The following is a 26,476-nucleotide window of genomic DNA, read 5'->3' as shown; positions in this document are numbered from 1 at the left end:
TTGTTTCAGTTGTCAGATTTTACTTAATAAAGGTCCTCGGACGGGGGATGAATCAGAATTAAAAGGAAAGGATCGCAATAACTCAGTGAGGCTGAAGATGTAGCTTTTTGTTTTGCCTGTGAGGGAAAAGCTGTGGAGCAGATGTGCGGCGTGCACGAGGTAAACAAAACAATGGAAAACACCCCATGCGGAAAGAAATGTTACCTCGACGTTAAGAAACACATTCATCATGATCAAAGCTTTACCCATGAATATCTTGTACATAAAAATTCATCTCATGATTTAACGTTCTGGTTCTTCCCAGAAACTGAAATAAACACAGAGATTATCTGCAGCTCGTGGTTTTGGTCAGCGGCCTGCAGCTCTCCCGCTCTGCTTCGCTCTCGCCGCCGTTATTTTCTGCTACGACAGATGGCCGCTCAGTGAAAATGCTCGGCTGAACCAGCTGAACACGACCTGCAGACGATCGGCGCGAGCAGGACTCTGGGAAACGGCTTAGTATTTAACAGCTTCAACAACTTCTTCCCTAAACCACAACTATAACAGAGATTGGTTATTAAATCTAAGTGATGTTCTTCTGCAGTTTAAGAAAGAAAAGAGAAACTTGCATGATGATGGGTAAAACTGTTTTTCAGTGACAGAAAAAAGCAAAGTCATTTTTATATTTGGTTCATTTTATATTTGGTGAGTAAGGTTTGATTACTGATAATGAGTGTGATTTCTAAAATGTTGCTGTTGTACGGTAAACAAAAAAAAAAGCAGTATTTCCTGACAACATCCATGCAGCCGTCACCAGCTTTGGGAACCTTTCCCAGAAAACACGGGATGAAAATTGAGGCACTCTGGGCAATTTGGCAAAATCACATTGAAAGGATAATTTAGAAACATGAACTGACTTACCAAATGTAAGAGAGAGTTACCGGAATATCCAGGTAAACCCCACGAAGGGCCGGGGAAAACATGCAAACTCCACGCTGTGAAGCTCCTGTAGACTGTGCAGTTTTAAAAATGTGATAAGTTTAATAAATGCTGCATAATTTTGGGCGCAGCAGGAAGATGACTGCACTGTCGAAGTGCCAGTTCAACATCATGTTTGCATGTCACCATAAGAAAAGCCTTTGTTCTGATGGCGTTTATTCAGAGGGGAACGTTTGGTATGGAAGTAGACGGATGATCCGTCCGTGGTGAGGTGACTTTGTGACGTTTCACACAACCGCCATTAAATACACGACCACAGTTTTCCATCTTTCACCTAAAACTGTCCAAAGTCATACAGTGCACCTTTAGATTTAGCTGACAGTGGAAACCACTTCACCTGATCTCTGCTGATGAAAGAGCTGGATGTTTAATTGAAGAGGATGCTTATGACTCAGACTAAATAAAAAGGGGAGTTTTCACTTTAAATCACCATAATGAAAACCTTAATTTATCTGTGTCTGCCGGATGTGTTATTAATCAACTGATTTCTGTGTAATTATCTTTTTAGCCCTCGATGATAATAATTTTGGGGCGTCGGCATTTCACAGCTTTAAATTGTTTGGGGTTTAATTGTCAGAAATGCTCCGAGTCCTGTGAATTCCAGGCCCGAGCCACAATGTTCACGTTGGATTTTAATTTGCTGAGGATGTGCGGAGAGGTTCTGCTGAAGTCAGCTGGAAAGGAAAACCTAATGAGTCATGTCTGTGTTTGAAGATCATCCGTTAATTTAAGATATTACGGAGAGCCAGAAGATGAGAAAGTTAATCTGCTCCTTCATTAAAACCAAATAGATGAATGTCACATGTGTCTGAAGGAGTTATTCTAATAAAAGGCTTGTGAAGACTTCAGAGTTTGAGCGGAGGGTCTGCCGTTAGCGGTGGGGGGGGGGGGGGGGGGGGGGGGGGGGGCGAGCCTGTCGTGTCAGGACGCCATTAAAATCATATCACAGCCCACATATTCATTCCCACCTCATTCCAGCTCGTTTCTGCTATTTGATATTCATCATCTCTGTTTACACCTGTTGTTTATTCTTATCTTTGTGGGGGAGAAACACGTCCCACCTCCCCACTTGACTCTAAACTCGCTCTCAATGTCGCTACTTTCTCGTGTTTTTCAGATGTTGATCCAAAACTCCGAAAGAGTTCGTAAGCTCTCTTCTCCGGTTTGTTCGGTTTTGCACATTAACATACGTTCAGGTCACAGAGTTGAGTTTTCGTAATAAATTATTAACTGGCGATGTTTTGAAAACCTGGAAGGCAGTTTAAAATTACTGGCTGTTGTTCTGCATGAAGAAAAGATGTTTAACCTCGTCTCAAAGTTCAGATGATCTGTTCATGTTCATGAACTTAAAAAAAAAGAAACACAAGGAAAACTTTAAGAATGTTTTTTTTTTTTTTTTGAGAAGCACTCTGAATATTTTATGATTTTTAATGATTGTGAAAATATCACCTGCACAGGAGTGACTTTTTTAAGTGAGTGCAGGATAATGATCCTCTCCCAGGCTCCCTCTGTGGCTGACTCTGGGCTGAAACAGCCGAAGAGAAAGGAAAACTTCATCTCTTGGACTGGGACTTGATTTGAGAATTCATAAAGTTAAACTGCCAGAGTTGTGACTGTGAATGCTTCATGAGCACCAAAAGTTTTCGCAGGCGTATCAACTGTAAACAGCACAACCAAACAGTGATCGAAAGTGAAACTGTGTGAGTTGTTTTGAGACGATGGTGCCGTTACATGGTGTGACAGCTGAATAAAACATGAACTCTTCTGTACTCTTTCATCTAGTTTAGGATCTGAGGTCTCTGGAGCTGATCCACAGAGACGCGTTAACCGCCAGACCGCCATTTAGCCCGCATTACAACATACAGTATGATAAGCTGCTGAAAGTTGTGTTTTTGTCGACGCAAAATTCAAAACTGTGCAGCAGCTGCTCCGCCTGTGATGAGGAGGCAGGATTTTACTGTCCCGGTGGTTTACAGGGAATGAAAGCAGCTGCGGGTTTCTGCAGAGAGCCTCAACTACAACTAGATGATGAACCTGTGCATCTGGACTGGCTTCATCCACTGTCCATCACCACTGTCATTTCATCACTTTCCTCCAGGGTTTTGTGATCAATAAATCTATTTCATCCACCTAATTACAGCCTGCAGCCTCTTCAGGCTGTTGTTGGGTGAAGATCAGAGTTCAGTTCATCTGGCAGTCGTGTGTTTGTGTCTTTGTGTCCGGAAACCCACACAGAAAGAACCGTTATAAACAGTCAGGACCCAGTTTAGGGCTTGTTGTTGTCAAGCAACAGCATAACTGATGCATCAAGCAGCACCAAACCCAGCATGTTGATATAAGAGCGAATAAATCAATTAATTCATTAGTTTCCCGAACAGAAAGATCCACTTTACCTTTCTGTGACTACTAACCCTGATCCATTGACCTGGGAATATTCTCACACACTTCACCTCAGCGCTGCTCCTGAAGCGTTCCCGAACATGCAGAAGCATTTAGGAGTAAACGTCTCTCTGAGCAGATCTTCTCGGCGCTGTTTGATGTCTCCATGGTAACACGTGTTCACATGCCCTCCTGCGATGAGAGGATTTATCCGTACTTCCTCCCCGTCTCCTGGGTTTTAATTTAAATCTTTCTGCCTCTCTTCAGCCCGACAGAACTTACGACCTGAAGATCGGCCAGCCCACCGTGTCTTACTTCCTGAAGCAGGCGGCGGGCATCGCCAAGGGGGCCGGAAAGACAGGTGAGAAGCGCCGCCGCAACACATCTGTCTGCGCTGGCGTCGGCCTCCGCCCCCGCTGGGGCCATCCCGTAATGGACACGCGTCTCTCCGCGGACTCCAGTTTCGAGCTTTGTTCTTCATTGATGTTATATTCATGACGCGCGGGCCGAGCCGCAACAGAGGAAGCAGGCGGCGAGCGCGGCGCGTTGAGAAAAGAGAATTATGGATTTCAGCCTTTTATGCTCAGCGCTGTCTCCAGTTCCATTTCAGATGTTCACTCTTATTAATGCTGTTCCACCCTCCCCCATCTCACACACACACACACACACACACACACACACACACACACACACACCTGGATACACACTTCACCCTTACTGCTTAATAAGAGCTGCAGAATTCACATGCAGCTGATGCTGCTCCTCCACCACTGCACCGTCACCAAAACACAACCTGCTGCATGTGATGATGGCGCTCTGACCAGCAAGGAGCCACAGACGAGCAGGAGAATCGTGCATTTATTTTTAATCAGCTTGTCTACCTTTTGCTGTTTTTTTTTTGTTTGTTTTGTTTTGGGTTTTTTTTGCATTCACCTGGTGTCTCCTGCTTCTGTGTGTGAAGGCCACGAGACGGCGGGGATGGTGTCGGTGAAAGCAGTGTACGAAATCGCGCAGGTGAAGACTCAGGACGAGTGCTTCAAAATGAGGGACGCCTCCATGCAGACGGTCGTCAAATGCATCGTGGGCTCGGCGCGCTCGCTGGGCATAAAGGTCGTGAACGAGTGAGTTTTCACACTTCGTTTTCTTCTCTGAGACGCCTGAAAGGTTTTTGAGTGGAGGGAAAAAATGAGACGGCTGCAGGTGGACGCCTTGCTGCTGTGTGTTTCGAGCCGTTTTCTGAAACGGGCCTGAACTCCACAGCAGGACCAGCCAGCCAACCTGAGACGGCCTTCGGTCCGTAAATATTTAGTGTCCAAATCATAAAAGTATTTTGATTATGTAGGCGACATTAAACACATAAATTAGAAAGTGAATAAAAAAATTTATAGCTGAGAAAACATAATAAAGTCTAAAATAGTCTCGTAATTTATCCTTGAATAAATATTCCTCAGATAATTTTACAGTGCCGTTCAACTGTGGCACTCTTTTCATACAAGTACTTAAAATCTTTAAATAAGAACTCATTTATCTTTGTGAAACAAAGTGCGTATCACAGACTTGTTTTTTGGGGTTTGTTACCACACATTTTACTGATCTTTACATCCATTTGGCAGCAGTTTAACAGGAGTTTATGAGCCAAGCTGTATTATTTACATGTTACGTCTTTGTCGGCTGCACTCAGAACCTCCTCACTGACACAATAAACCGGCAAGTGTTCAGAAAACCCCGGGATCTTCAGTCTAGCTCGTTCACACAGTTAATATCCTGGTGAATCCCGTCGTTTAACCCAAACTTTGAAGTTCTGCACACTGTGAAATAAAATAAAATATCCAAAGTCAGTATGCATATCAAAACCTCTTTGATATCTGAGTGTGCTGTTGGACTTCATAATGCAGCGCAGGCAGACAGTAGAGGAGCTCCCTGCAGCTGCCAGAAAGAAAAAAAAAAAAAAACAATTATGGATTTTGGTTTTTTGGGAAAGAAAAAAAAAAAGCTTTAATAAACACTGCAGCTGTCTGAGGCTCCACGGGCAGCATAAAAGCATAAAGTCCTGTTGGTATGAAGCTAGTTTTTAATCTCTTGTTGCAGAAGATAATTGAGTCTTAAATTTTACTAACCAGGAAGGGAAAGTTTGCACAGTTTGTTTTTGTGGTAAATCTGGCTCGAAGGTGACGCCGCACAAATCTGCTGGTTTTCACCTTCAGCTCGTCCTGTTTTCTGTCGTCCTTTAAGGTTTTTCTCATTTGTCTCACACACGTTACACTTGAATGGGTTCCTCTCCTAATCAGGCTTTCAAGCAGAACTCTTCTCTTCTGTCTCCACTTGAGTTAATAATGTTGTATTTTACCCAGAATCAGTTTCTCCTCCTGACTTAAAGGTAACATATCTTGCGGCTGCAGCGCACTCTGATTTATCGAGAGTTCTGTCAGTAGAGAAAATGGTATTTCTGCCTGTTTTACAATGGATTTTACCCTGGATGGTTGTTGGACGGAGCTGAGTTGTATTGAGCCTTCGCTCTTTGAATGTGAGGAACTGAAACCAAAAACCGATAAGAGTTAATGTCGCAGAAAGGTACAGGAAAATCTGCCATTAAGGAGAATTTTCCAACATTGAATATCATTGTTTCCTTACTGGATGTATGTTTTATTTTACTTCGTTTTAATTTCGTGGAAATATATAGTATGTGGATGGACGCCATCGACATATGCAGAAAGTGTATTTATCAGCAGAAACTCCTATCATTGTTAGTTGTAGTGTATTATTGTCATTATTGCTTGATTAATTGATGTATTATTCTGAAAAAAATGCATAGGACAGAATATACACAGGGTATTTCTGCAACTAAAAATACAAACATTTGTACATACATGTAGCTCGCTGTACCTCAGTGTTTCGTTTGTCCTAATCTCGCCCCCCACTGACTGAACATTATTTCTAAGCTTGTTCAGACACTGTAAGTTTTGAAGTGCAGCTTTTCCCTGCTGTTTTAAAGCCCTCGCTGTTTTACAGGCGCATGTTGTCTCGGAGCTGTTTATTTGCAGCTTTATGCACAGTTTGTAATTCTAGCAGGGACGGGAGTTTTAGCAGACAGGAGTTTCTAAAATCATGAAAACCAACCTTGATGCTTCCTTTGATGGTTAGTTTTTATTTTTCTGGAGTGTGCATAACAGAGTGGGGTCTGATAGGTGTTCATCATCATCATCATCACTACTGTTGTTAGCAGTGGTGTCATTTTTCTTATTAATCGAATGTGAATACTTACATCTATCCACTCAGATGTTCATGAACCTGCTTTGTTTTGTCTCCTTGTTCATATTTCCACTGAAAGTTTTAGGTTTTTTTTTTTTCAATCAAAAATCAACCAATAAAAAGAATCACTTTTTCAGCAAAGTTTTTCTTTATATTGTGGTGCTACTGATTTATTTTGCTGTTGATATTATCCGTGTTTCTTCCTCTTCCTCAGTCTGCAGGCGGATGAGTACAAAGTCTTCCTGGAGCAGCGGGAGGAGAAGTTGAAAGCAGACGCTGCAGCGGCAGCAGCCACCGCTGCCGCCGAAGCTGCAAGCAAAAAGAAATAAATGTCATTCCTGTTTATTGTGACTTTATACATGTTCCACATTCAAGCAAAAAAAGAAAAGAAAAACCGTTGATGTGTGTCGGATCCTAATAAACATCTAGTTGTTACATAACTTTTGTTCTGTCTTGTTGTCATTACTCTGATGTGATCCTGAAGTGTTTCCTCATTTCAAATTCTCTGATTTCAGCTTTTATGTCGACTTCATTTAGGAAACAAAAACAGAAACTTACAATTAGAAAATATTTATGAACCTGAGAGGTTGTTTCCCTCTGAGGAAAACAGATGAAAATGTAATTGCTCTGTCTGGGAAGGATTCGTATTTTCACTGTCTTTGATGCTATTATCTATTATTAACACTTCTGGAAGCGGTTTGGCGTTTTGACAGATCGTACAGATGGTTTTTCCTGTGCGTTTCACACAGTTTCTGTCAGACTGGGATCTGAAGGGTTTGGTACATCAGTTATTGCAGAAACCAGGACGACTTAAGGCACTACAAAGATTCAATCTTACTATTTCTGGAAGTATTGTCGCCTTATCTTGTTATCACTCCACGCATGCTTTTTGACTTCTACACTCCAAATCTTGCAGAGCTCCTGCAAGAGGAGCCTTTTCTAAATCTATCCTTACTGGCACTTAAAAAGCAAAATAACGTGACTGATCGTTTAGTGAAAAAATACACCTCATGAACCAATAATTTAAAAATGTATGGCAATCCATCTGGTTATGTGACTGGGAAGAGGGAAAGTTGTGTGGCTGCTGCCTCCAGGTGGACAACTGGAGGAGAGATCTATGAAGAAGAAGGAAACAGGCTGTATTTAAAAATCCAGAAAGATGGAGCAGGTGTACAGGAATGATAGGAAGGGCCACAGGGCCAGCAATTAAAAATTATTCTCTTTATTTAAAAAAAAAAAAAAAAAGCCATAATTGTTATTTAAAGGGTTGTAATTCTCATTTTGAGGATAAATGGTTACACTGTCATCAATTTTAATCTGATATTAACCTGATTTTCCAAATTGACTCCATGCTAGCATGACAGAACCAAACATAAATAGTTTTACACAGAACATTGCAGGTAATCCTGCACTTTAATAAACGTCTAACTAGAACAAAGAACGAAACAGAATTACTTTATTCTAGTTCATACTTGCAAATGAAGATCTCAAATAAATACACCTTTTTCTATTCCTATTCTGACGCTCTTTAATCACAGTTGTCTTCATTTCTCTTCACCTGTTGGGATTTTTGCAGCGTGCTTCATGTCTGAACCCTAAATGGATCATTTGCAGCCCGGAGATGCACAGCAACAAAGAAGGAAGTGAGTGGCTCAAACTTTATTTCTCGAATAAAAACATTGCAACAGGCTGCACCTGTACCTTCACGAATGTTTGCTCATGCAAGTTTGAGACTCTGCTGGTTGGAGTTGCAGAAATGTTTTGTTGTTGACAATTTGGTACCTTGAACTTGTGTCAGGATCTTTGTTTTAAAACAGTTCTGTAGCTTCAAGGGTTATTTGTGTAAAGTTTTTTTTGGTTGATGAGTGGCCACTGTGTGCGCTATTTAGAGATCCATTAGTTATGCAGCGTAATCGATAGATCACACCCATCATCACACAAAAACTCTTGGAAAAAGTGATCTACTAACATCAGGCTGAATATTACAGAGGAAGAAACACTCTATGTATTTGTGAATATACAATGCAAACACCAGGATTGTGTTTAAATAAATGTTGACATAGTTTACAGTCAGACTGTGGATTTCCCAGTGAAGCTCACTCAGACGCAGGGAGAACATGTAAACTCCAAAACACAATGTCAGTCCCTGGCACCATGCTGGTGCTTCAGACTTGGACATTACACATCCAGTGCGAGTTATCAGCAGGTTGAACAGAGAGACTGGAAGAGTCACAGCAAGGCAGAGAAGTGGAAAACCTTTGGCCACATCCCGCACTGACGACTGCTTCATTGTGAACAGAGCTCTGTGGAACAGGATGATAAATGCCGCTCAACTCCACCTGAGGAAAGTGAGAAGCACAAAGTCTCACATCTGAACTTTGGAAGCCATTTACACCAGCGTGCTAGATGACCTGCAAGGGTACCTGAACACACCACCAGGCTCATTGTCTTCAGTGAACCAGGGAGCATTTACACTGGAGGAGGGACCGGTGAGCCTCAGTGCTGTTCTCTGATTAAAGTTTATTCACATTGAGCAGAAATGATAATAGTGTATCTAATCAATACAGAACTGCTCTAGACTTTGTGAATGGTACAATGACAAACCTAAAATCATGAATCCGGCCATTGTGCCTCTGCATGAACAACTCGGGCTTAACTTCACCTTTATGGAGATCAGTGCTCCGGCTCGGAAAGGTGGCCTCATTAGGAAGCTGCTGCTGGAGACTGATGTACCTCAGATGGAGCGGCCTGCACTTTCTCCAGACCTGAATCCCAAAGAAATGCTCTGGGATCAGCTGAGTCGCCGTGAAGAGGCCTGTAACCCCAGAACCTCAATGACCTGAGAGACGTCCTTCAAGAAGACTGAGGTGCCTCAGCAGGTATTTAGTTGACGCGGGATAAAACGTTGTTGTCAAGCTGCAACTGATGCTTGAGAGCACATGGTGAGTTAAGAAATGTACTTTTTTTTGCTGTGATTTATCCACCACTGTTTCTATAAATTCTTTAAGATAAGAAATCACCATTGCACCAATGCCCTACCTTTGTGATGTAACATCACACAGTGGCATGTTTTTTTTCTTCCCGTAAATTCCTGCTGCGAAAGAAAATATCCCTGGCTTTCTTGTGAGTAGTGTATTTGCAGCACTCACTTTCGCCAGAAGATAGCAGCAGTCAGCTGTGCAGCTTTCGTCCTGCACATCTCAGTGCCATCCCCAGCACTGCAGCAGGTAGTGATGAAACACTGTTTTTGCTTTGCAGAGATGTTCTGAATCTTTGGGACATTTCTTCATTATTTTTGCTTATTTGTGTTTGTATGAATGTTCCTGTGGTACTGATAACAAGATCCAGCTGACAAGATTTGAAAAACATTTCTCCATGAAACCAGGCTTCTACCTTTTATCCTTTTTATCCAGGAAACAATGTTTCAGTCATTTTGGGGGTTTTTTTTCTCTTGATTTTTGGCGACTGTGTGAGGATGGAGCCTCATTTTGTCCCGTATCGCTCTTTACTGTACCTCTAATTTTAGCCTCCTCTTGCTCCTTCTTTGTCTCCCCTCCTTCTCCGGCCCTCCCCTCCCTGATTCTCCTGAATAGAGGCTGAGAATAGATGGGAGGCTGTTTCAGTCAGCGCTCTCGAGCAGGAATGCCTATATATGGAGTCTTACACCACGCAGAGCGCTGATAGAGTCGAAGGTACATCGGTGAATGTGGGCTACAGTGATTTGTAAAAAAGGGGTGGGGGGGTGTGGGGGTCATATGCCTACTATTGTGTGCGTGCATGTGTGTGTGTGTGTGCATCATCTTAAGTGGGAGGCCGACTCTGTGTGCGCCGCCCCGCACGCAAAAACCTCGATGCCAAGTGTGTGCGTCAGTCTGAGTCAGATAGTGTCTCATTCTGTCTCGTCATGTGTGTGCGTCAGTGCTGTTGCTGAGCGAAACTCGCTCCAGGGGAAGAAATGGAGGAGAGTGAAGGGGAGGGAGGAACAGAGGCAGGGATGGTGGGATGATGATGATGGCGATGATGATGATGAGGCTGAGGGAGGACTTGGGGGCTTGACTGTGACGACACAAATGCATCAGCAGCATTAAGTGCACTTTATTATAAATGCATTTGTATGACAACCAAATACACTTATAAGCATCACAATAGAACACTGGTCCACAATGTCCATTCTGCAATAAGTAAGATGTTAGAATATATTCCATCTTAGGCAATAAAAATCTCTTTCTTATATGTACAGACCAATATCTTTTTCATACAAATGTACAAATGTGTACAACCTTTCTGAAAAGAACATATGCCTATATCCACAGACATAATGCATATGCATTAACATCTTGTTCAAATATCACACGTACAATAATATAATTTTACACATGTATATTAACTTAGCCTTGAATAGCTAGAACGTAGGAATCAATCCTTTACTTGACCGTAGACAACTCTACGTGAGCATGTCGACACCATGGGAATTGTACCATTCTCAACCCGTGTCGCTTGGTAACTGAATAGAAATAGCACCCCGTCCCTATTTTCATTTTTTAAAACAAAACTTTTGAAGTCTAACCCCTCTCAAAAAAGAAGAATCGCTCATTCACATAGTCAATTGTGCCTCACTACACCGCGCTCCAGTGGAGCCACGATGCAACTGTCCATGTTGAATGGACAATGATAAAGAGTTCAGAGTTCAGCAGGTCAGGGCCATTCAGGCACACAGGAGCCGCTATAAGCTGCCAGCATTGCAAATATTGATGCTGCAAGGATATCCAGCTGACTGCCCTCAGGCCCGGAGGGACCTGAAGAGCCCACATTCAGAGTCTAATGTACAGTACGACATAGCAGTGGAGTTGTAGGATGATCGGAAACCCCGGCAAACTTGCAGACGATCTCGTGTTTGGCGTCGCATTAATGGACACCGTCGACATTCTTGTGAGCTTCTCGTGCCGGGTTCTCCTCACATGTTGTCTTTTTTTTTTTTTGATTGCACATCACATTGATACACAAAGATTTCAAATGGAGAGATAAATATGAAATGTTAAAGGTCTGAAGTCGCAAACTCAAAGCTCAAAGTATCTCAGGTTTAGTTGAATACTGTCTGTAGGTTTTGATGTAGCCTTGAAGGCCCAGAGGTTAGTGCTTTCAATCCAGAGCTGTTGACAGCTCTGAGAACTGGACAGAAGATTTCAGATGAGAAATCTCCTTTTGATGTACTGATAGTGCTCATCCTAAGGATGGAAAAAAAATTGTAAACATTTGACTCCCAATACATTTGAGGTTTGCGTTTGCGTTGCTGCATGTCAGGCAAAAAGTGCTATAATTCATCTCCCTATATTGAAATAGCAAGGAATGTCATTTTTTTGTTCACAACAGATTTTTCACTACGAGTGAATACAAATGCGCGTCTGGAAGTTAAAGAGCGCTTAGAAGTTCAGAGAGGTTTCTCTGTCTGATCATATCTGAAGCTCATGTAACAGAAAAGCTGAGAGACACCACATGGACTCAGAACCCAGTCAGTTGTGGGTCCATGCAGTTGCACCATCATGTAAATGTTGCACCAGTTTTGTAGTAGTATACAGATTGATGACTGAACAAAAATATAAAGCCAATCTTTGTTCTGAGGAGACACGTAGGAGTTAAAGTCCTTAAGTTGTATATACATTATGTATATTTATACACTTAATTATTTTTTACTTTTCAGTAAAAGGGGCTCCACAAAATATGACAATATGCCATACTTAATGAAGTAAGTCACAGACTTATTTTAGAACGGAGGAACACTTCCACTCCCATCTGAAAGACACAAAAAAGAAAAGAGAGAAAGAGGTTAGTAATGGATTTTTAATGTATTCATTAATCAGGGTTTCATTTTTTTAAATAAAGTAATAAGTATGACTGATTCTTACCTTTGTGGAAGCACTGTGGCGATGGATGACATTGGAGTTGATACAACTCAGGTTGTTGCCCTAAGCCAGGGGCGATCGAGGCACCTGCCCCAAACATGGGTTCCAGGACGGCCAGTTCCTCCAGGAGGGACTGAGTGCAAGACACGGCGGGCGTGGGCGAGGCGATTGGCGTGGAGGTGGCGGGGCTTGGGGAGGCAGTGAGAATGAGGGGAGGGGAGGCCGGGATGGAGGAACAGGAGGACACAGGAGATGACACCACCTCGATCTCCATTGCTTCCTCTGCCAGCCCCTCCCCTTCCGCCTTTACCCCGGCCTCAGTAGCCACAGTCGCCCCGCACCCTGCCATGGAGTTACATTGCGCCGATTGGACGCTACAGACGTGGCCCACTCCCTCAAACTGGGAGGGTTGGCGCCAGCACACCGGGGTTAGAGGAGAGGCTGGACTGGTGGGATTGGGCGTAGGTGAGGGTGAGGGGGATGAGAGGCCAGGCGACTGTGAAGGAGCAAGGTCGTCTTGGAGAAGGGTTTCTAGGATGCTCTCTTCAAACAGAGAATCATCATCGTCGAGGAAAATCGGAATGTCCAGACCTCTCCATGCCTTGATGGGATAAAACTCCCTCAGCACGTGGACTGAATCAGCAGTTTCTATGGCTGGAGACATGAAGGGTGAGGGAGGGGAAGGGGAGGGTGAGATGGAGGGAGGGGAGAATTTGGACAAGAGTGGATCAAGGTAGAATCCCTCTGCCAGTGAGCTAATATGTTGAGCCAAGAGGGATATTTCTGCCATTTCTTTCTCCCTCTCGAGGGAAAAGAACGAAAGGCAGGGCTGTTTGCCAGGTGATGCCTCTGGTGTGAGGAGGCCTTCAGGGGGATACTGGAGGGGCCCGAGTGGCACATCTACGTACAGGGGACCCCGTACCTCAGGCAGGGTCATCACTGTGCAGTCCCCGTCTCCAGGGCTGTCGGGTGTAGGGGGCAGTTTCTCGTACAGGGAGCCACTGCAGGGCTCGACAGGGAAGAGGAGGTCAGGAAGTGCAATCGGGAGCTTAGTGGAGAGGGTGGTGGGAGGAGCGGGGCTCGAGGCGGTAGTTGGTGGGGCTGTGGAGGGTGCTGAGGGGGCCAATGAGGTGGTGGCTGTGGCAGTTGTTGCGGAGGGTGGAGGAGTTGTGGTACCGGTCGGGTCGAAGCTGAAGAGCGGCTCACCGAATGGGAAGCTGGCACCGCCAATCTGGGGAGTATACGGGGGAGTACACACAAACTCTTTGGTCTGCTGAGCTTGTGAAGTGGGCACAGGGGGGAGAGGCAGGGGCAGAGCTGGCAGCGGAGGATCGAGCTGGAAGGAGGGCGGCAGGAGGATGTTCTGGGTTAAAAAGTCTAAGTCTGCTACTGTTTCAACAGTGACTGGAGTGGGGGAGGAGGCAGCTGAGGGAGTTTCAGTGGGGTGTTGCTGAAAGAAGCTTTCCTCTTCTAGAGATGAAATGCTGGAGCGGGGGTCACCCTCCAGCTGCATGGGCTCGGTGGTGGAGCTTCCTGGTTCGTCGGAGGAGCCGACGCTGCAGCCGGCAGTGCTGAAGTCAAAGGACTGGGCTGACAAGCCGCTGCTGCCTGGGGTGAAGACCTGGTCGGGGCTGGACAGAGTATCTGGGGACTGGAGGCTCAGACCCTCCTGCTGGGAGGTGCCTGTATTCAGAACAAGGGTCAGCTGGGTCTGCTCTGAGCTCAGTTGTTGACGCACTGACCAGGCCTCAGAATCACTAAAAGAAAGAAATTGGGAGAAAAATAAGAAGGAGTCAGACTTTATGTTGCAATTTAATGTTTGTTGCGTTTTGCAAAGTCTTTGAACTGAGTGATGTGAGGCTGAAGGAGGAGCCAGTAAATACCTGATGATGTAGTTGTTGCTGCTGATCGGGATTTCTCCAGGCTGCAGCTGAAGCACCATGTAAAGCCAGACCCACGACTGGTCCTCAGCCTGCACACGCACCACCATCTCAGCTCTGCCCTCTCCTCCCTCTCTCACTGTGGAACAACAGCACAAGTTGGCATGAGTGTGTAATCCTGTTAATCATCATAGTGTTCCTCTCTGTGTGGATGTGTCAGCAGGCACAATGTGTGTAATCGTGTGGGCACGGATGGTTGTAACTGGGAGGTATGTGTGAAGAGTACACTTACATAGGCTACGATGCTGAGCAGAGGCATGTGACAGATCCTGTGGGTGGAGGAGGCTGTACCAGGAGCGAGAGCGTAAAGCTGTCACATCAAAGCCCAGATAGGCGCTCACACTGCAGGGAAGAGTGGGTGGTGATGAGTTACTGGGATAATACTTCAACCACTGCAGTTACGCACAAACTGAAATATGAATTCATATATAGCAACAGGTGGATGGCAGGGAGTTCTCACCTGTCCTGTGCTGTCTGCAGCCTCATGTCCCGGCCGTGCTGAGAGTGGAAGCAGGCCAGGAACAAGTTGGTCTCGGTCAGAGATGGGGTGGAGGTGGACTCCCGCTCTGTCCCGGGGCTGGAGCGGGTCGGGTGGGGCTCCAGAGGAGAGCAGAAACACACCCACACGGGGTTGGAGGTCCAGTAAGACCCGGCGGCTGCAGAAGTGGAGGGAGGGGAGAGGCAGCGGGCTCGGATCAGAACCAGTTTGTTCCCGGCACTCTGCCTGCGCACCGACTTGGAGGTGTTGAAACGACAGCGAAAAAGACGATCTGCGGAGAAGAAGATGATTGGTGTTTTATAACGCATCAAAATTACCATAGAAATTTCGATGAAACTTGTTGAAAAAAATCGCTTTGCTGCTTACCCATCTCGAGCGATGTGGAGGTTGACAGGTTGGTCCTCATGATGAAGTGATCTGAGGCGTCGATGATATCATACACGCTGTCTCCCTGTGCGACAAGATCCACCTGAAAAAAATATTAAAAAAGGCAATTACAAATGTGATTTACCCAAACTAACACATGAACGCGCCTTTGCCAAGTCGCGGATGCGTCATTTTGTGCGTGGACTCACCATAGAGTGTCCGAGGTGCTCGGAGACGCTGTCTGACAGGTACAGGAGCTTCCCCTCCCCGGTCAGCAGCATCAGGAAGCCCGGCAGCTCCTGCACCAACTCCGACAGTTCGTGAAACGACAGAAACTCTGCGCCCTCCTCAGCAGTCCCCGCTTCTAGAGGAAAAAAAAAATGCAAAAAAAAAAAAAAAAAACACGCCAAATGTGTGAATAAACCTGATTCTGATCTGAAGGAACACGGTGTATCTGATCGCTGCAGTGTGTTTCAGCACCTTGGACAGCGACACGGCTTTTCACCGTGTAAAAAAGCCTTTCAGCACCGCGGACAGAGACAGAAATTACCAGTTGAACGCATTAAAGAGCTTAATTGTTTTCCACAAGCAGGCAATGTTTCACATCTCATCCTAAAATCCGATTTATAGCGATAGGAGCGCCTGCAGCGCCGCTCGAACACTTGTTGATCACAGTGCGTTCATGCAACAGCGGATTCATCAACAGGTAGCTGCTGTTTCACATTCCGCTCAGTCTTACCTTGAGTGAAAAAGACGGATTTCCTGGTGTACATGCAAGCCAGGGACATGATGTGCAGGTACGAGAGCCGCGCTTTATCTGCATCGGATATGGGCAACAAGTCCTTCAGGTTCCGGATCTCGGCGTTGATCTGGTCCCGTCGAGCCTTGGATGCGCCTTTGGTGGAGCGGTACATTGTGGCCGGTTCGCTGCGGTGAAGTCTGGAAATTCCTCCAGGTGTAAGTTGAAGAGCTGCGAGCGGAGTGCTGTTGATCGTCAAGCCTCGGCCGAAGAGTCCTGTCTCCGAGACGTGTTGAGGTGACAGGCGGTCAGAAGTGGAAAAGCTCGGAGGTGTCTTTCATCTCAGCTGGTATTGTTTTCCAGAGCAAGGTTTTAAAACCTCCTCCTGTCCGGTCTCCGTCAGCCGTAGTTCCTCCACAGCGTCCAGCTCGGATGCCGGCTGGCTGCTGGATCCGCGTCCCTCCTTTCGGAGTGCAGGTGAATCGGCGGCTGTGGTCGCCGTCTCTCGCGCACAGGTCCGGAACCCGTAAATCTGGTTGAGGGACTCTGCTCGCCGGTCACTTATATAGCCTGGGACTCCGCCGGAGCAGGGGGGCTCCCAACGCACCAACACCGACGTAAAACGGAGGGAGGGAGGTGGAGGAGAAGGGGAGGGGGCAGGGGGGGTGGATATGTCTCATATCAGTGCTGGTGATGGAGAGAGGCTCCCCCTCCCTCTCTCCTGCCCTCTCCTCTCGGTGACTCTTCTCCGACGTCAGCTCTTCCCTCTACTCGGCGATGACGTCGGGCTGAAATCGGGAGCTCCGGCGACGCAAAAAGCCCGATTTGGACAAAACCGAGTAAGGGGCGGGGCAAGCGTAAAACGTAAACGGAGTCACCGGACTCCGGTGTATTGGAGGAGGAGGGGGTGTGTGGATCGGGGGGGGGGGGGATGGGATGGAGAGACCGGGCTGCATACGAACGAGGTTTCTGTGTTTATAGGCTATGTCTGGCACCTGAGGATGAGGAAGGCTGCCTGTCAGTGCCTGTTTGCCCGGGACCTGTCAGTAAACACGACAGGTGCTTTTTTTTTTTTTTAAAGGTGCAATTCCAACATCCATTTAGAACCACATTTATACTGTCAACCGGTGAAAGGTGCGAGATTGACGCCGCAGCGCCGAGCTGGAGGAGCCGCTGCTCGGTCGCCGAGCTGCTGTGGCAGGAGGCGGACACGGAGGCTGAGGCGCTCCGCTCCGGCTCTCCGGCGCCTTTTACCAGTGCAGAAATAACCTGTGACAAGCTATTAATCCATAAACCCTCTCTGAACACCTCCATTCCCGTGTCGGTTGGGCACTGATATCACGCCTGCAACGCATTCGTCGTTTTCGGCAATTCCAGGTTCGCCTCCCCTGGAAAGGCGATATATCACATATTGTTTTATCATTTGCTCAATTATAATTTTTTGAAAACGCGTCAACCATTTCCTCAACATGTTTGTGCCTGATTTGCATTGTGTGACTCACGCCAGAGACACATTTGCACTGCTTCACATCCACTGCAGTGCACAGTAATGTTTGTCATAAAAGGCGACATTATTATATATTATTCTGGAGGTTTTTTTTTTTTTTTCCTTTTCATAACAAATTTTTATTTGAGCCTTAATATAGACTAAATTATGGATAGAGAACTCTCACTCAGTCAAATAAATAGATAAAGTTTTTTTTTTTTAATGATGTACCTTCGTCACATAATAACGTCACACGTAAATAATACAATGAGACATCAGTGCAGCAGCGTTCTTCTTTCATGTCTTTTCTTTCTTAAAAGTTGGATTATACATCACCAAAATCTCAATGAACAGTCATTTTAATGAATGGCATTCATGAATAATGTATAGCGCGCGCATACACCAGTCAGGATTGCTCAACCCGCAAACCCGTCTCCGGTCTCACGTGAGCTACACGCTGCTGTTTCTAAAAATAGATCTCACCGATGACCGACGAGGACTGGGAGGCGCGCCCCCGCATCCCGCTCCCATCGCATCCAGCTCCCATCCTCCTATTTTTAGAGGGGAGCTTTTACTTTGAGACCCCCAGAATAGACCCTGTAGTGTTTCAGACGCAAACACACCTGGTTCTGGATTACATACACGCACACGCGCACGCGCTTTCAATCATAAAGAAATATGAACGCCTCTGATGCCAGTTTTATTCCCCAGACTGCTATTTCCATGCTTGCTTTGCAGTGGCTGGACGGGGTAAAAATATTCTGCCCATTTTCTTCTGTCAGGAGAAAATTACAAAAAGGTGATTTATATTAGATCTCCTGTGGCTGGAGCCTGCGTGCGCGCAGGGACAGATCATAGATTCTTCTCAAGGCATTGTTTACTTTCCTACTAAACAATGCAAGTGCAATGTCCTCTCAAGCAAAGGATACACAGTAAAACTTGACTGTGTCATCTTTTATTTTCTTGATCTACACGATATTGTCTTTATTCGACTAGGTAGAGACAGAGGAGGAGTCAACGGAACAAAGCGCATTTAGTAAACAATATTGATTACTTTGCAGCACCACTTGTTTATCTGCTGTGGCATATTCCAATATGCAAAATGTATAGCAAAGACAATTTCCCTTGTTTTTGTCTGTTGGGACCTTTCAGAGTTCAGTGTGTGTGTGTGTGTGTGTGTGTGTGTGTGTGTGTGTGTGTGTGTGTGTGTGTGTGTGTGTGTGTGTGTGTGTGTCTCCTGAACAGTCAGGTGCTTGCGGGTCTGCTTCTTGCCTTTTCTCACCGCATGACTCAGCCACCTCTGCTTCCATTTCTTTTATCTCCATCACTGATTCTGTTTTGTTAATGGCCTGAAGATACCGGATTTGTTACCAGATAATTCCCCCTCTTCTATGGAAATACGCTTGAATGAGTTAGTTGTTTTTCTCAAAGCGACCACCAGAAACCCACATTTTATTTGTACAGCTTTAATTTGCTTCCCCTCCCTCAAAGCCCCCCGAAGCAGTCCAAATGAGAGATATGTGTTTGTCATCTCTGCTGCACGTCACATGGCTGAACAATGGCCCCAGAGCAGGGAGAAATACATCACACACCAGTCTGTTGCTAAAGTGGGGACCATAATATGTCAGGACAGAGACATCAGTTTTCCTTTTGGTTGTTCTGGGTGCAGCAGCACTTATGTTCTCTGGTGCAGAGAATAGATGAGTGTACGTAAGATTATCTATTGTACAATCCCTCCAGTGGAAAGATTCCTCTTCCATCTTTTACATCTGCTTTGTCCAGACAAGGTTGTGTTGCCCAGATGGACTGCATGGCAACCTGTTCTGAATTAGCCCATCTCTTTTACATGGATGTGACAATCTGAAGCAGCGAACATGCTATTTATAAGTGAAACCCAGTTTTTTGGTATCTCTGTACAGCGTCTAGATGTGTGTGTGTGTGTGTGTGTGTGTGTGTGTTTTCTTATAAGATGCACAGAGCATGTCACACGGTTAAAGAATGTAAAGTTGAAGGTTTCAGTCTCAGCAAGCATCTATTCAGTAGCTATAATGTACCTTTTATAATCAAGGCCAATATCACCATCGCTACACAACAAAGCTGAAGGTTCAGCAGAACATCAAGAGAGGATTTTTTTTTCAGATTTCCCATCTAAAAACAATATAGTATAGTTTTTAAACATAGAAGTGTTGACAGCAGGTTTGAATAATGTATTAAAATGTTTTAAACTGCCCATAATTTACCCGTATCAGGAACGCATGACAGATTCCTGCTGTACGTTTCTTAAGGGGATTTTGTGGCTGCAGGGTCAGGTTAGCTTTTAAATGCACCCAAACCCGTGCAGAACTAAAGCCACCACCACAGGCGAGAGCTGGAGAAAACATCTCTATAGCAACTGACACTCTTCCCTCCACAGCGTACGCCGGTGCACCATTAGTGCCGAGCATTACAGCAGCATTTGGCAGGAATAAACCCGCATGTCTCCAGTCGTACTGCAAACTTCTCCCATCTCCGCTGTAAAAAGCCTGTTTATTATTCTGGAATGTTGTACTTTTGTCTCTCAAGCTCTGCTTTGGCGCAGCAAACTGTCACCAACGTTTTCCTCATCACAACTTCCAGATTTATCATTTTGAGTGTTTATTTGAAAAGTCATGCAATCTAACTCAAATTTCACCTTTTTTTTTTATCTTTTAAGCTTCCATGAAGTGATGAAAGACCCTTCACTGGTTGTATTGTGTGAAACGTCTCACTGGGTTCTCATCACATCTTGGTGTCATTAGTGAGTAAAACTCTGAAATTCTGCATAATTATTTCAGGGATTTTCCTTTCTTTTAAATGCAATTATGCAGACAACACATTTAAATCTGCTGCATCATTAACTAGGCAATAAGCAAGTTTGTGGCTTTGTATCCTGTTTGACACCATTAGGCCAAACAATGCCAGGCAAAACTCTTCATTTCTTCAAAGGATGACAGACTTTGAATCGATTTTCATCAAATTTGACTTTTTACACCACAGATTTTGATGGTTAACAGTAGTTCTTTCTTCTCCATTCCTGCTGAGAACATGTCTAGCTCAGGGGTGTCCTGCATGTTTTAGCATTCAGCAAACTTCAATTTTGATTTCATCATGCAGCTTGTAGAAAAGTTCATTAACAAGCCTCTCATTGCAGTCAGGTTTGTTGCTCGTGGGAGAGACCTAAAACATTCGGGACGCCGGCCTTCGATGATCGAGATTGAACGCCGCTGGTCTAACTCGTACAGTTTAGCTTCTGCCTCTCTAGATTGCCTTCATCTTAATCACCACCACCTCTCTTTGATTTTGGTGTCATGTCTTCGAGGTCAAGGTTAAGAATCTATTTGTTAATGTTGAACTAATGTTGATCACATTTCTTGCATCATATTTTAGAATATGCTTCACTCTTCAGTTTCACTTGGGACTTGAACGCTTGTCTCTCGGGGCTCATGATCACATCCATGATTCACATCAACTCTTCCACCGCACCTTTAGACTCCAAATAGGTCTGCTTATCCTCTGCAACCAAACCTGCACCCTGGAGCAGATGACTGGTCAAGTTCTGACTTCTTTTCCCTGGAACACGTTGAACTCTGACCTCCTGTTTGTACATGAACGTCTTGCATTCAGTGTATTTGTGATGAAGCACCTTTCAGTTTCTTCATGATGCAGCCTGTTTTCAGAGGCTGCTTAAGAAAAACAGCACTGGCAGACTTTCTGTGGGCAAAAATAGCCCACATGCTGGAGCTCCCAAAACAAAAACACTCAAAGTTGTTTGTTTTTCTCCACCCGGCAGTCTTGTAGGTACTTAAGCCGTCCCAGTGTCCTCCACGCTGTGTTGTCTCAAGCGCTGCTATTGTTGCGGTTGTCATGAGAATCCCTGCCATTAAGGGACAGGGTTGCGTTGGTATCATAGGTGGGAGGCGGAGAGGAGCGTGGCGGCGGGGAGGCAGATGGATGAAGAGCGGGGAGTTTGGAGGGATGAGTGCTCCGTCTCCCTGACAGCAAATGGACTCAAATGAATCCAATTAGTGAGCCGCCTTTGTGCCAGAAACTCCTGTTTGTCTCAATATTCATGTAGAGGCTCATTTAGTCTTATAGCGCTCTTTAGCAAGAGCGCTCATCCAGGCGCATTAACTCAGCCTCTCGCCCATTCACTCACTCCGATCCATTTTTTCAATCAATCACTCGCTCTCTTTGTTTACTTGCTCACTCATTCACTTGTTCACTCTCTCAATCTTTTACTCATTCAGAAGAACATGTCTGGTACAGCTGACGCGTCTGGTTTCAAAATGTAGTTAATATGGGAAAACGATCCTTTTTCTATTTGTTTTTTCCACTGATCCAGTCATATGTGTTGTGTTGGAAGTGAATACGCAAAAGAGGCAAAATGACAGAGTAGCAAGGTTTGTTGCATTTGCTTTTGGGCAATAATGAGTTTAAAAAAGAAGCAATATGAGGACTTTGGCAGCTGAAGTGGAACCAATCACTTCTTTAAGTGTTTTGGTCATTTGCAGGCAGTGGAAATTTGCTGTGAAGATACAAAAATGTGTTCCTGTCATCTGTGGCACCGACGCTCATCGGATATTTAACTGCTTTCATAAGACTGGAAGTGCCTTCAGGTTTGGTTAAGCTCAGTAAGTAACAAAATCAAGGTTTGATGGACCATCCCACAAATCCTTTTCTAGGGGCAAAAACAGCTTTACATCAGAATAACAATTATTGCCAAAAGATTTACCTTAATTACTTATTGTGCTCAGTTGAGTTACAGTTTCTAAAATGACAACAATCATATCTGGATGATACAATAGGTTAAAAGATGTTTCTGAATACAAAGAGCTTTGAAAATGTAATGTTTAATGAAAATTTCAAGAAAAAAACCCAATATATTGTAGAGGTGAGTTCTCGAAAAGCATTGTGGGACATTGTTCTGGGAGGTTTGGGTCTCAGTTTTGGTGTGATTAAGTTTATTGTTCTGTATTTGTTGTTGTTTACCACGGTCAGTTTTTATTCAGATTCCATTGTGGTGCGTTGCCGTGTTTTGTGGTCCGTGTGACACCGGGGGTGAGAATGGTGCTGTGGCGGACTGGGACACTCTGTTCATGATGTATTTGTGTTACAATATGCTTCAATATAAGAGATTCACTTTCTTTTGGAATCATACTTAAGTCTAAGTTAAGTTAATTCTAAATATTTTGGTTCCTTCTGTACCCTTCTGTACCTCAGCATGCACAGGGAGAACATGCAAAGCTCCACAGCAGTGGTGGCCAGTCATGTCCCTGGAGCACTGCCCTCCTGTACTGTTACTTTTGAGCTCCTGCATGTTTATAAGAAAATGCTGCTGAGGTATTGAATCTTAGCGGAGCTCCAGGTTTGTCCACAGTAGTTGGTGTTTTTATTCATTATGTGTGATAATATGTAATAAACTGAGAGACGCCACAATGTGTATCTCACACAAAGCCACTCTCACATTGAGCAGTACCAACCACTTTTTCACCAACAAACACAGTCCTTAAATGTGTTTTTTGTTGTTGTTGTTTTGTCTTAAATGTTGTCCTTATATGCTCTCATATTCATCAGACCAATGCTGTTTTGTAAACTTTGAGAGCATAAATTAGCAAGTGTTACCTAATGTTTGTGTTCTTGTCAGTGCAGCCCCTCAAAACAATCCGTCATCACGGATTCGAGTGTTAATAAAAGGGCATTTTTGATGAGGTTTGTCAACTTCAGTACAGAAGTTGAATGTTGTGGATGACAAGTGTTGTGCAGAGTAGCAGCCCGGTGTGAAAACTCTGTGTGTGTTCCACCAATCTTTTTCGCTCACATTCGCTCTGCCACTCACCCACATGTTGCCTCAAATACCCTCTGAACTCATTCAGTCACATTTCACTAATTCGGTCGCACACACACCCATTCATCAACAGTTACACTCTGTCACTCCCTCAGACACACACGGGGCAGATGTACAAATGGCAGCCTTCTCTGACTTTCTGTACACACACACACACACACACACACATTTTCTGCGGCCAACAGGTGTGAATTTCACAGCTTCGGCTGTTGGCAGCGAGTGAAACTGCGGATGAGGGACGAGCAGCATGTTCCTCCACAACCTTAGTCATCACATCACAGGGAACAGAGCGGACAGCTCATCGGTCTCCACAGCAGCCCCGCGGTGTGGAACTTTACTCCGTACACTCCGTTTGGACGATGGCAAGACATCGATTGCGGTTATCTTGAATGTAAATGAAGCTATAAATAAGTGGATTATTTTTAGAGTACTTCAAGGTGAGGATGAGGAGGGAGGAAGAGGCTGAGTGGGGTGGGTTGAGTTGGACAGAAAATATTTTCAGGTTAAACAAAGAGCGTGGTTCTTATGGCAGAGGTGAATGATACTTGTCCTTTTTTTTTTTTTTCTTCAAGATTGTCTTTTCTTTTTCTGTTTATTTTTACACCCAGAGAGTCGAGGTCTGCTCTCTGCTTCTTGAAAGGAAGGAGCTAATCTGTCGCCTAGCAACACCTCCCACTCCTGCATTCAAGCAGGAGAGAACGAGAGGGGATGTGGAGTAAAGAGGAGTTAAGGGGGATTTTTTTTTTTTTTTTTTTTTAGGTAACTTTGGGGTTTGGGGGGCATCTGGAGAACCCGACGAACCGATGGACGCTAAAATCCTCTCCTAAAACCTCACAACATTAGAAGTAAACATGAATGAGAACGCACACACACGGCAATGTGAAACACACTTATGCATACCGACACACATAAAGAGTTGACTTTATTTCATAACTGTTTAACTTGAATGTTATAGTTGGAGACAGAAAATTGCAGGTAAAATCGTTCTTGGGGAGTTTTTGTTTATTTACTGCTCAATTTTAACTCTCAATGACACAAGAGTTACTTACATCCCAGAGGATGACCGCCAGCATGTGGCAGCTACATGTTCTGCTTCCTCTCTTGATCACATATGTGCCAAACTGTGAATTAAGTCAAATGATGTATATTTAAACTCTAAAAACACAAATTACTTTAATGTTTATCAAATGAATATGGACGATGAGTGTATTAACAAGCATATCTGAGTTGATCCGACTTCCTGCAACTCACTTTTATGGACTGGTTTCCATCACCAAGAAACATCAATTAACACAAACTTCTCAGTAAATCCCAAATTAGAGAAAGCCAGTGTGTTTTTATGTCCCATTGAAATTCGCAGTCTTTCACAATGTTAATAATAGTTCACTTGTTAGTGTGACACATTGCACCCAGAGGGATTATTCACTGTGGCGGCCTGTGAACCACCAACGTATCCGTTTAGCACCTGGTCATTGTTGTTCCTGCTTAGTTTTCTGTCATCTTCTCTTCTAAAATAATCCATCAAGCGTCACTTCGTGGGCTGTTTGGAACAACAAAGGTCTAAGATTGGAATCCAGCAGGGGACCTCTCGGTGTCTTGCTCTTATTTTAGATCTCCAAAATAAGAGTGACAGGCAGGTGGTGCTGCAGGAGCCCCCTCTACACCTTCACTATGAACCAATGTGGGTTGGATTAAAGCAAAAACGTGGTCTTTAGTCTCCAGGTTGGTGATTAGTTTGTGTGAAATCAACCAAATTAATAAGTTTAACTTAACTATTGTATTCACTACAACACATTTATGGTTCAGGTTGATAAACGACCACTGCAGATTATTTGAAACTCTTTCCCATTGCATGCTGGGACAATCATCTGCCCTGTTGATGCTCTGAGTGAGAAAAGTGTTGTAGAAAGATCGAGACTTATTATATGAATTACAATGTTGACAAAACAGTTAAACTCTCCTCCCGTCAGCAAAACTCTGGTGATTGGAACGTATTGGTGCAGCATTTAAGCACAGATGATGTGCTGCTCGGCGCACCGTCAGATCTATCGACGCACAGACAGACAGACGGACAGACGCAGGCCGTGAATATGAACCATGCAAACACCCACACACAGCTCCTCCCACACTCCCGCTCCTCACCTCCCGCCTTTATTCATCACCGCCTGCCTCCTTCTCTCCGTTTGGCTTTGTGAGCCAGTAGCCTTGTACCTTTTCTCTTCGCTTTTCAATACTCAGTTTATTTTTAGCCGCCGGGGTACAGAACAGGGGACAGAAGTTTTTTCACTAGTTCTCTTTAGTTGTGCTCGAGTTTTCTGTCTCCCCAAGGTCCCTGGATTTATACTTAGACTCAGAGAAGAACACAGGGACAATAACTCGGTAAATAGCCTGGATGTTTCTATTGAGGATGGAGTCAGCCACGAGAGGTTCTATTCTTCTGCCAGAGATTGAATGTGTGTCTGCTCAAGGATAAAACTGAAATATTTAAGACGGGCTGAATGTAGTTTGCACGGTGAAACATTTCAATCCAAGTAAGACTTGTGGAGACCTTTAATGAGTCATTTGAAACTACTCTGAGTTGAAATAATAGTTATTGATTATGTATTTTTATGGTAGTTTGTATTGTTAATATGTAGTCATTTGTATGTGTTGTGTTTTTTTCTGCTGTGGACACAAACAGACTGTTTTCTCCCCGGGTACTGTACTGTAACATACCAGCACAGACTCCTGCTCCCCACAGTCAGTTGGTGCTGATGCGGGGTTGCCATGGTGACGTGATGTAGATGTGTTACATCATTTGAGACCTGCGAGCAGCAGATCCTTCATCGAGACTCCCTCTCTGCCGCACCCCCCCCCCCCACCCCCACCCCCCCACCCGTGTTCTCCCCGCGTCCTGCTCCCCTCCATTAACTCTCACCCTCGTTTTCACGCAAAAGGTCAAGAGCTGATAGCGGTGGGCGAAACACAAAGGCGGCGGACGCGAGGCACGGAAGCGCTCGAGTGTTCATTTTCCTGTTTCTCACCTGGACATATGTTGGAGATGAGCAGATAGACGGAGGTGTTGCGTAACAGAGGCA

At 44.7% G+C, this 26,476-nt stretch overlaps 2 protein-coding genes across 3 annotated transcripts in view; one reads left to right on the top strand and one right to left on the bottom strand.

Moving 5' to 3' along the window:
• The window catches only part of mrpl11 (mitochondrial ribosomal protein L11), a 60,171-nt gene extending 52,910 nt beyond the window's left edge, over positions 1–7,261 (top strand). The window contains exons 4-6 of the mRNA XM_030108393.1: positions 3,625–3,718; positions 4,319–4,478; positions 6,821–7,261. Coding sequence (XP_029964253.1) covers positions 3,625–3,718; positions 4,319–4,478; positions 6,821–6,935 — 369 coding nt within the window. The 3' untranslated portion in view covers positions 6,936–7,261. The remainder of the gene's footprint in view (positions 1–3,624; positions 3,719–4,318; positions 4,479–6,820) is intronic.
• Positions 7,262–11,499: 4,238 nt separating this feature from the next.
• npas4a (neuronal PAS domain protein 4a) lies at positions 11,500–16,597 on the bottom strand. Of its 2 annotated transcripts, none has more exons than XM_030109810.1 (8): positions 16,051–16,597; positions 15,521–15,675; positions 15,312–15,414; positions 14,907–15,216; positions 14,679–14,788; positions 14,390–14,525; positions 12,510–14,263; positions 11,500–12,396 (listed from the first exon to the last, which is right to left on the bottom strand). In XM_030109810.1, the coding sequence occupies exons 1-8, from the start codon at positions 16,223–16,225 to the stop codon at positions 12,368–12,370; spliced, it is 2,772 nt and encodes a 923-aa protein (XP_029965670.1). In that variant the 5' UTR covers positions 16,226–16,597; the 3' UTR covers positions 11,500–12,367. The 2 variants fall into 2 exon arrangements, with proteins under 2 accessions (XP_029965670.1, XP_029965679.1); XM_030109819.1 differs by having other exon boundaries at positions 15,521–15,672.
• Between the last annotated feature and the right edge of the window lie 9,879 nt (positions 16,598–26,476).

The sequence above is a fragment of the Salarias fasciatus genome, chromosome 2, assembly GCF_902148845.1.
Source record: "Salarias fasciatus chromosome 2, fSalaFa1.1, whole genome shotgun sequence".
Taxonomy (NCBI): domain Eukaryota; kingdom Metazoa; phylum Chordata; class Actinopteri; order Blenniiformes; family Blenniidae; genus Salarias; species Salarias fasciatus.
The sequence above is the reverse complement of the archived record's forward strand: the minus strand, read 5'-3'. Positions and strand labels throughout refer to the sequence as shown.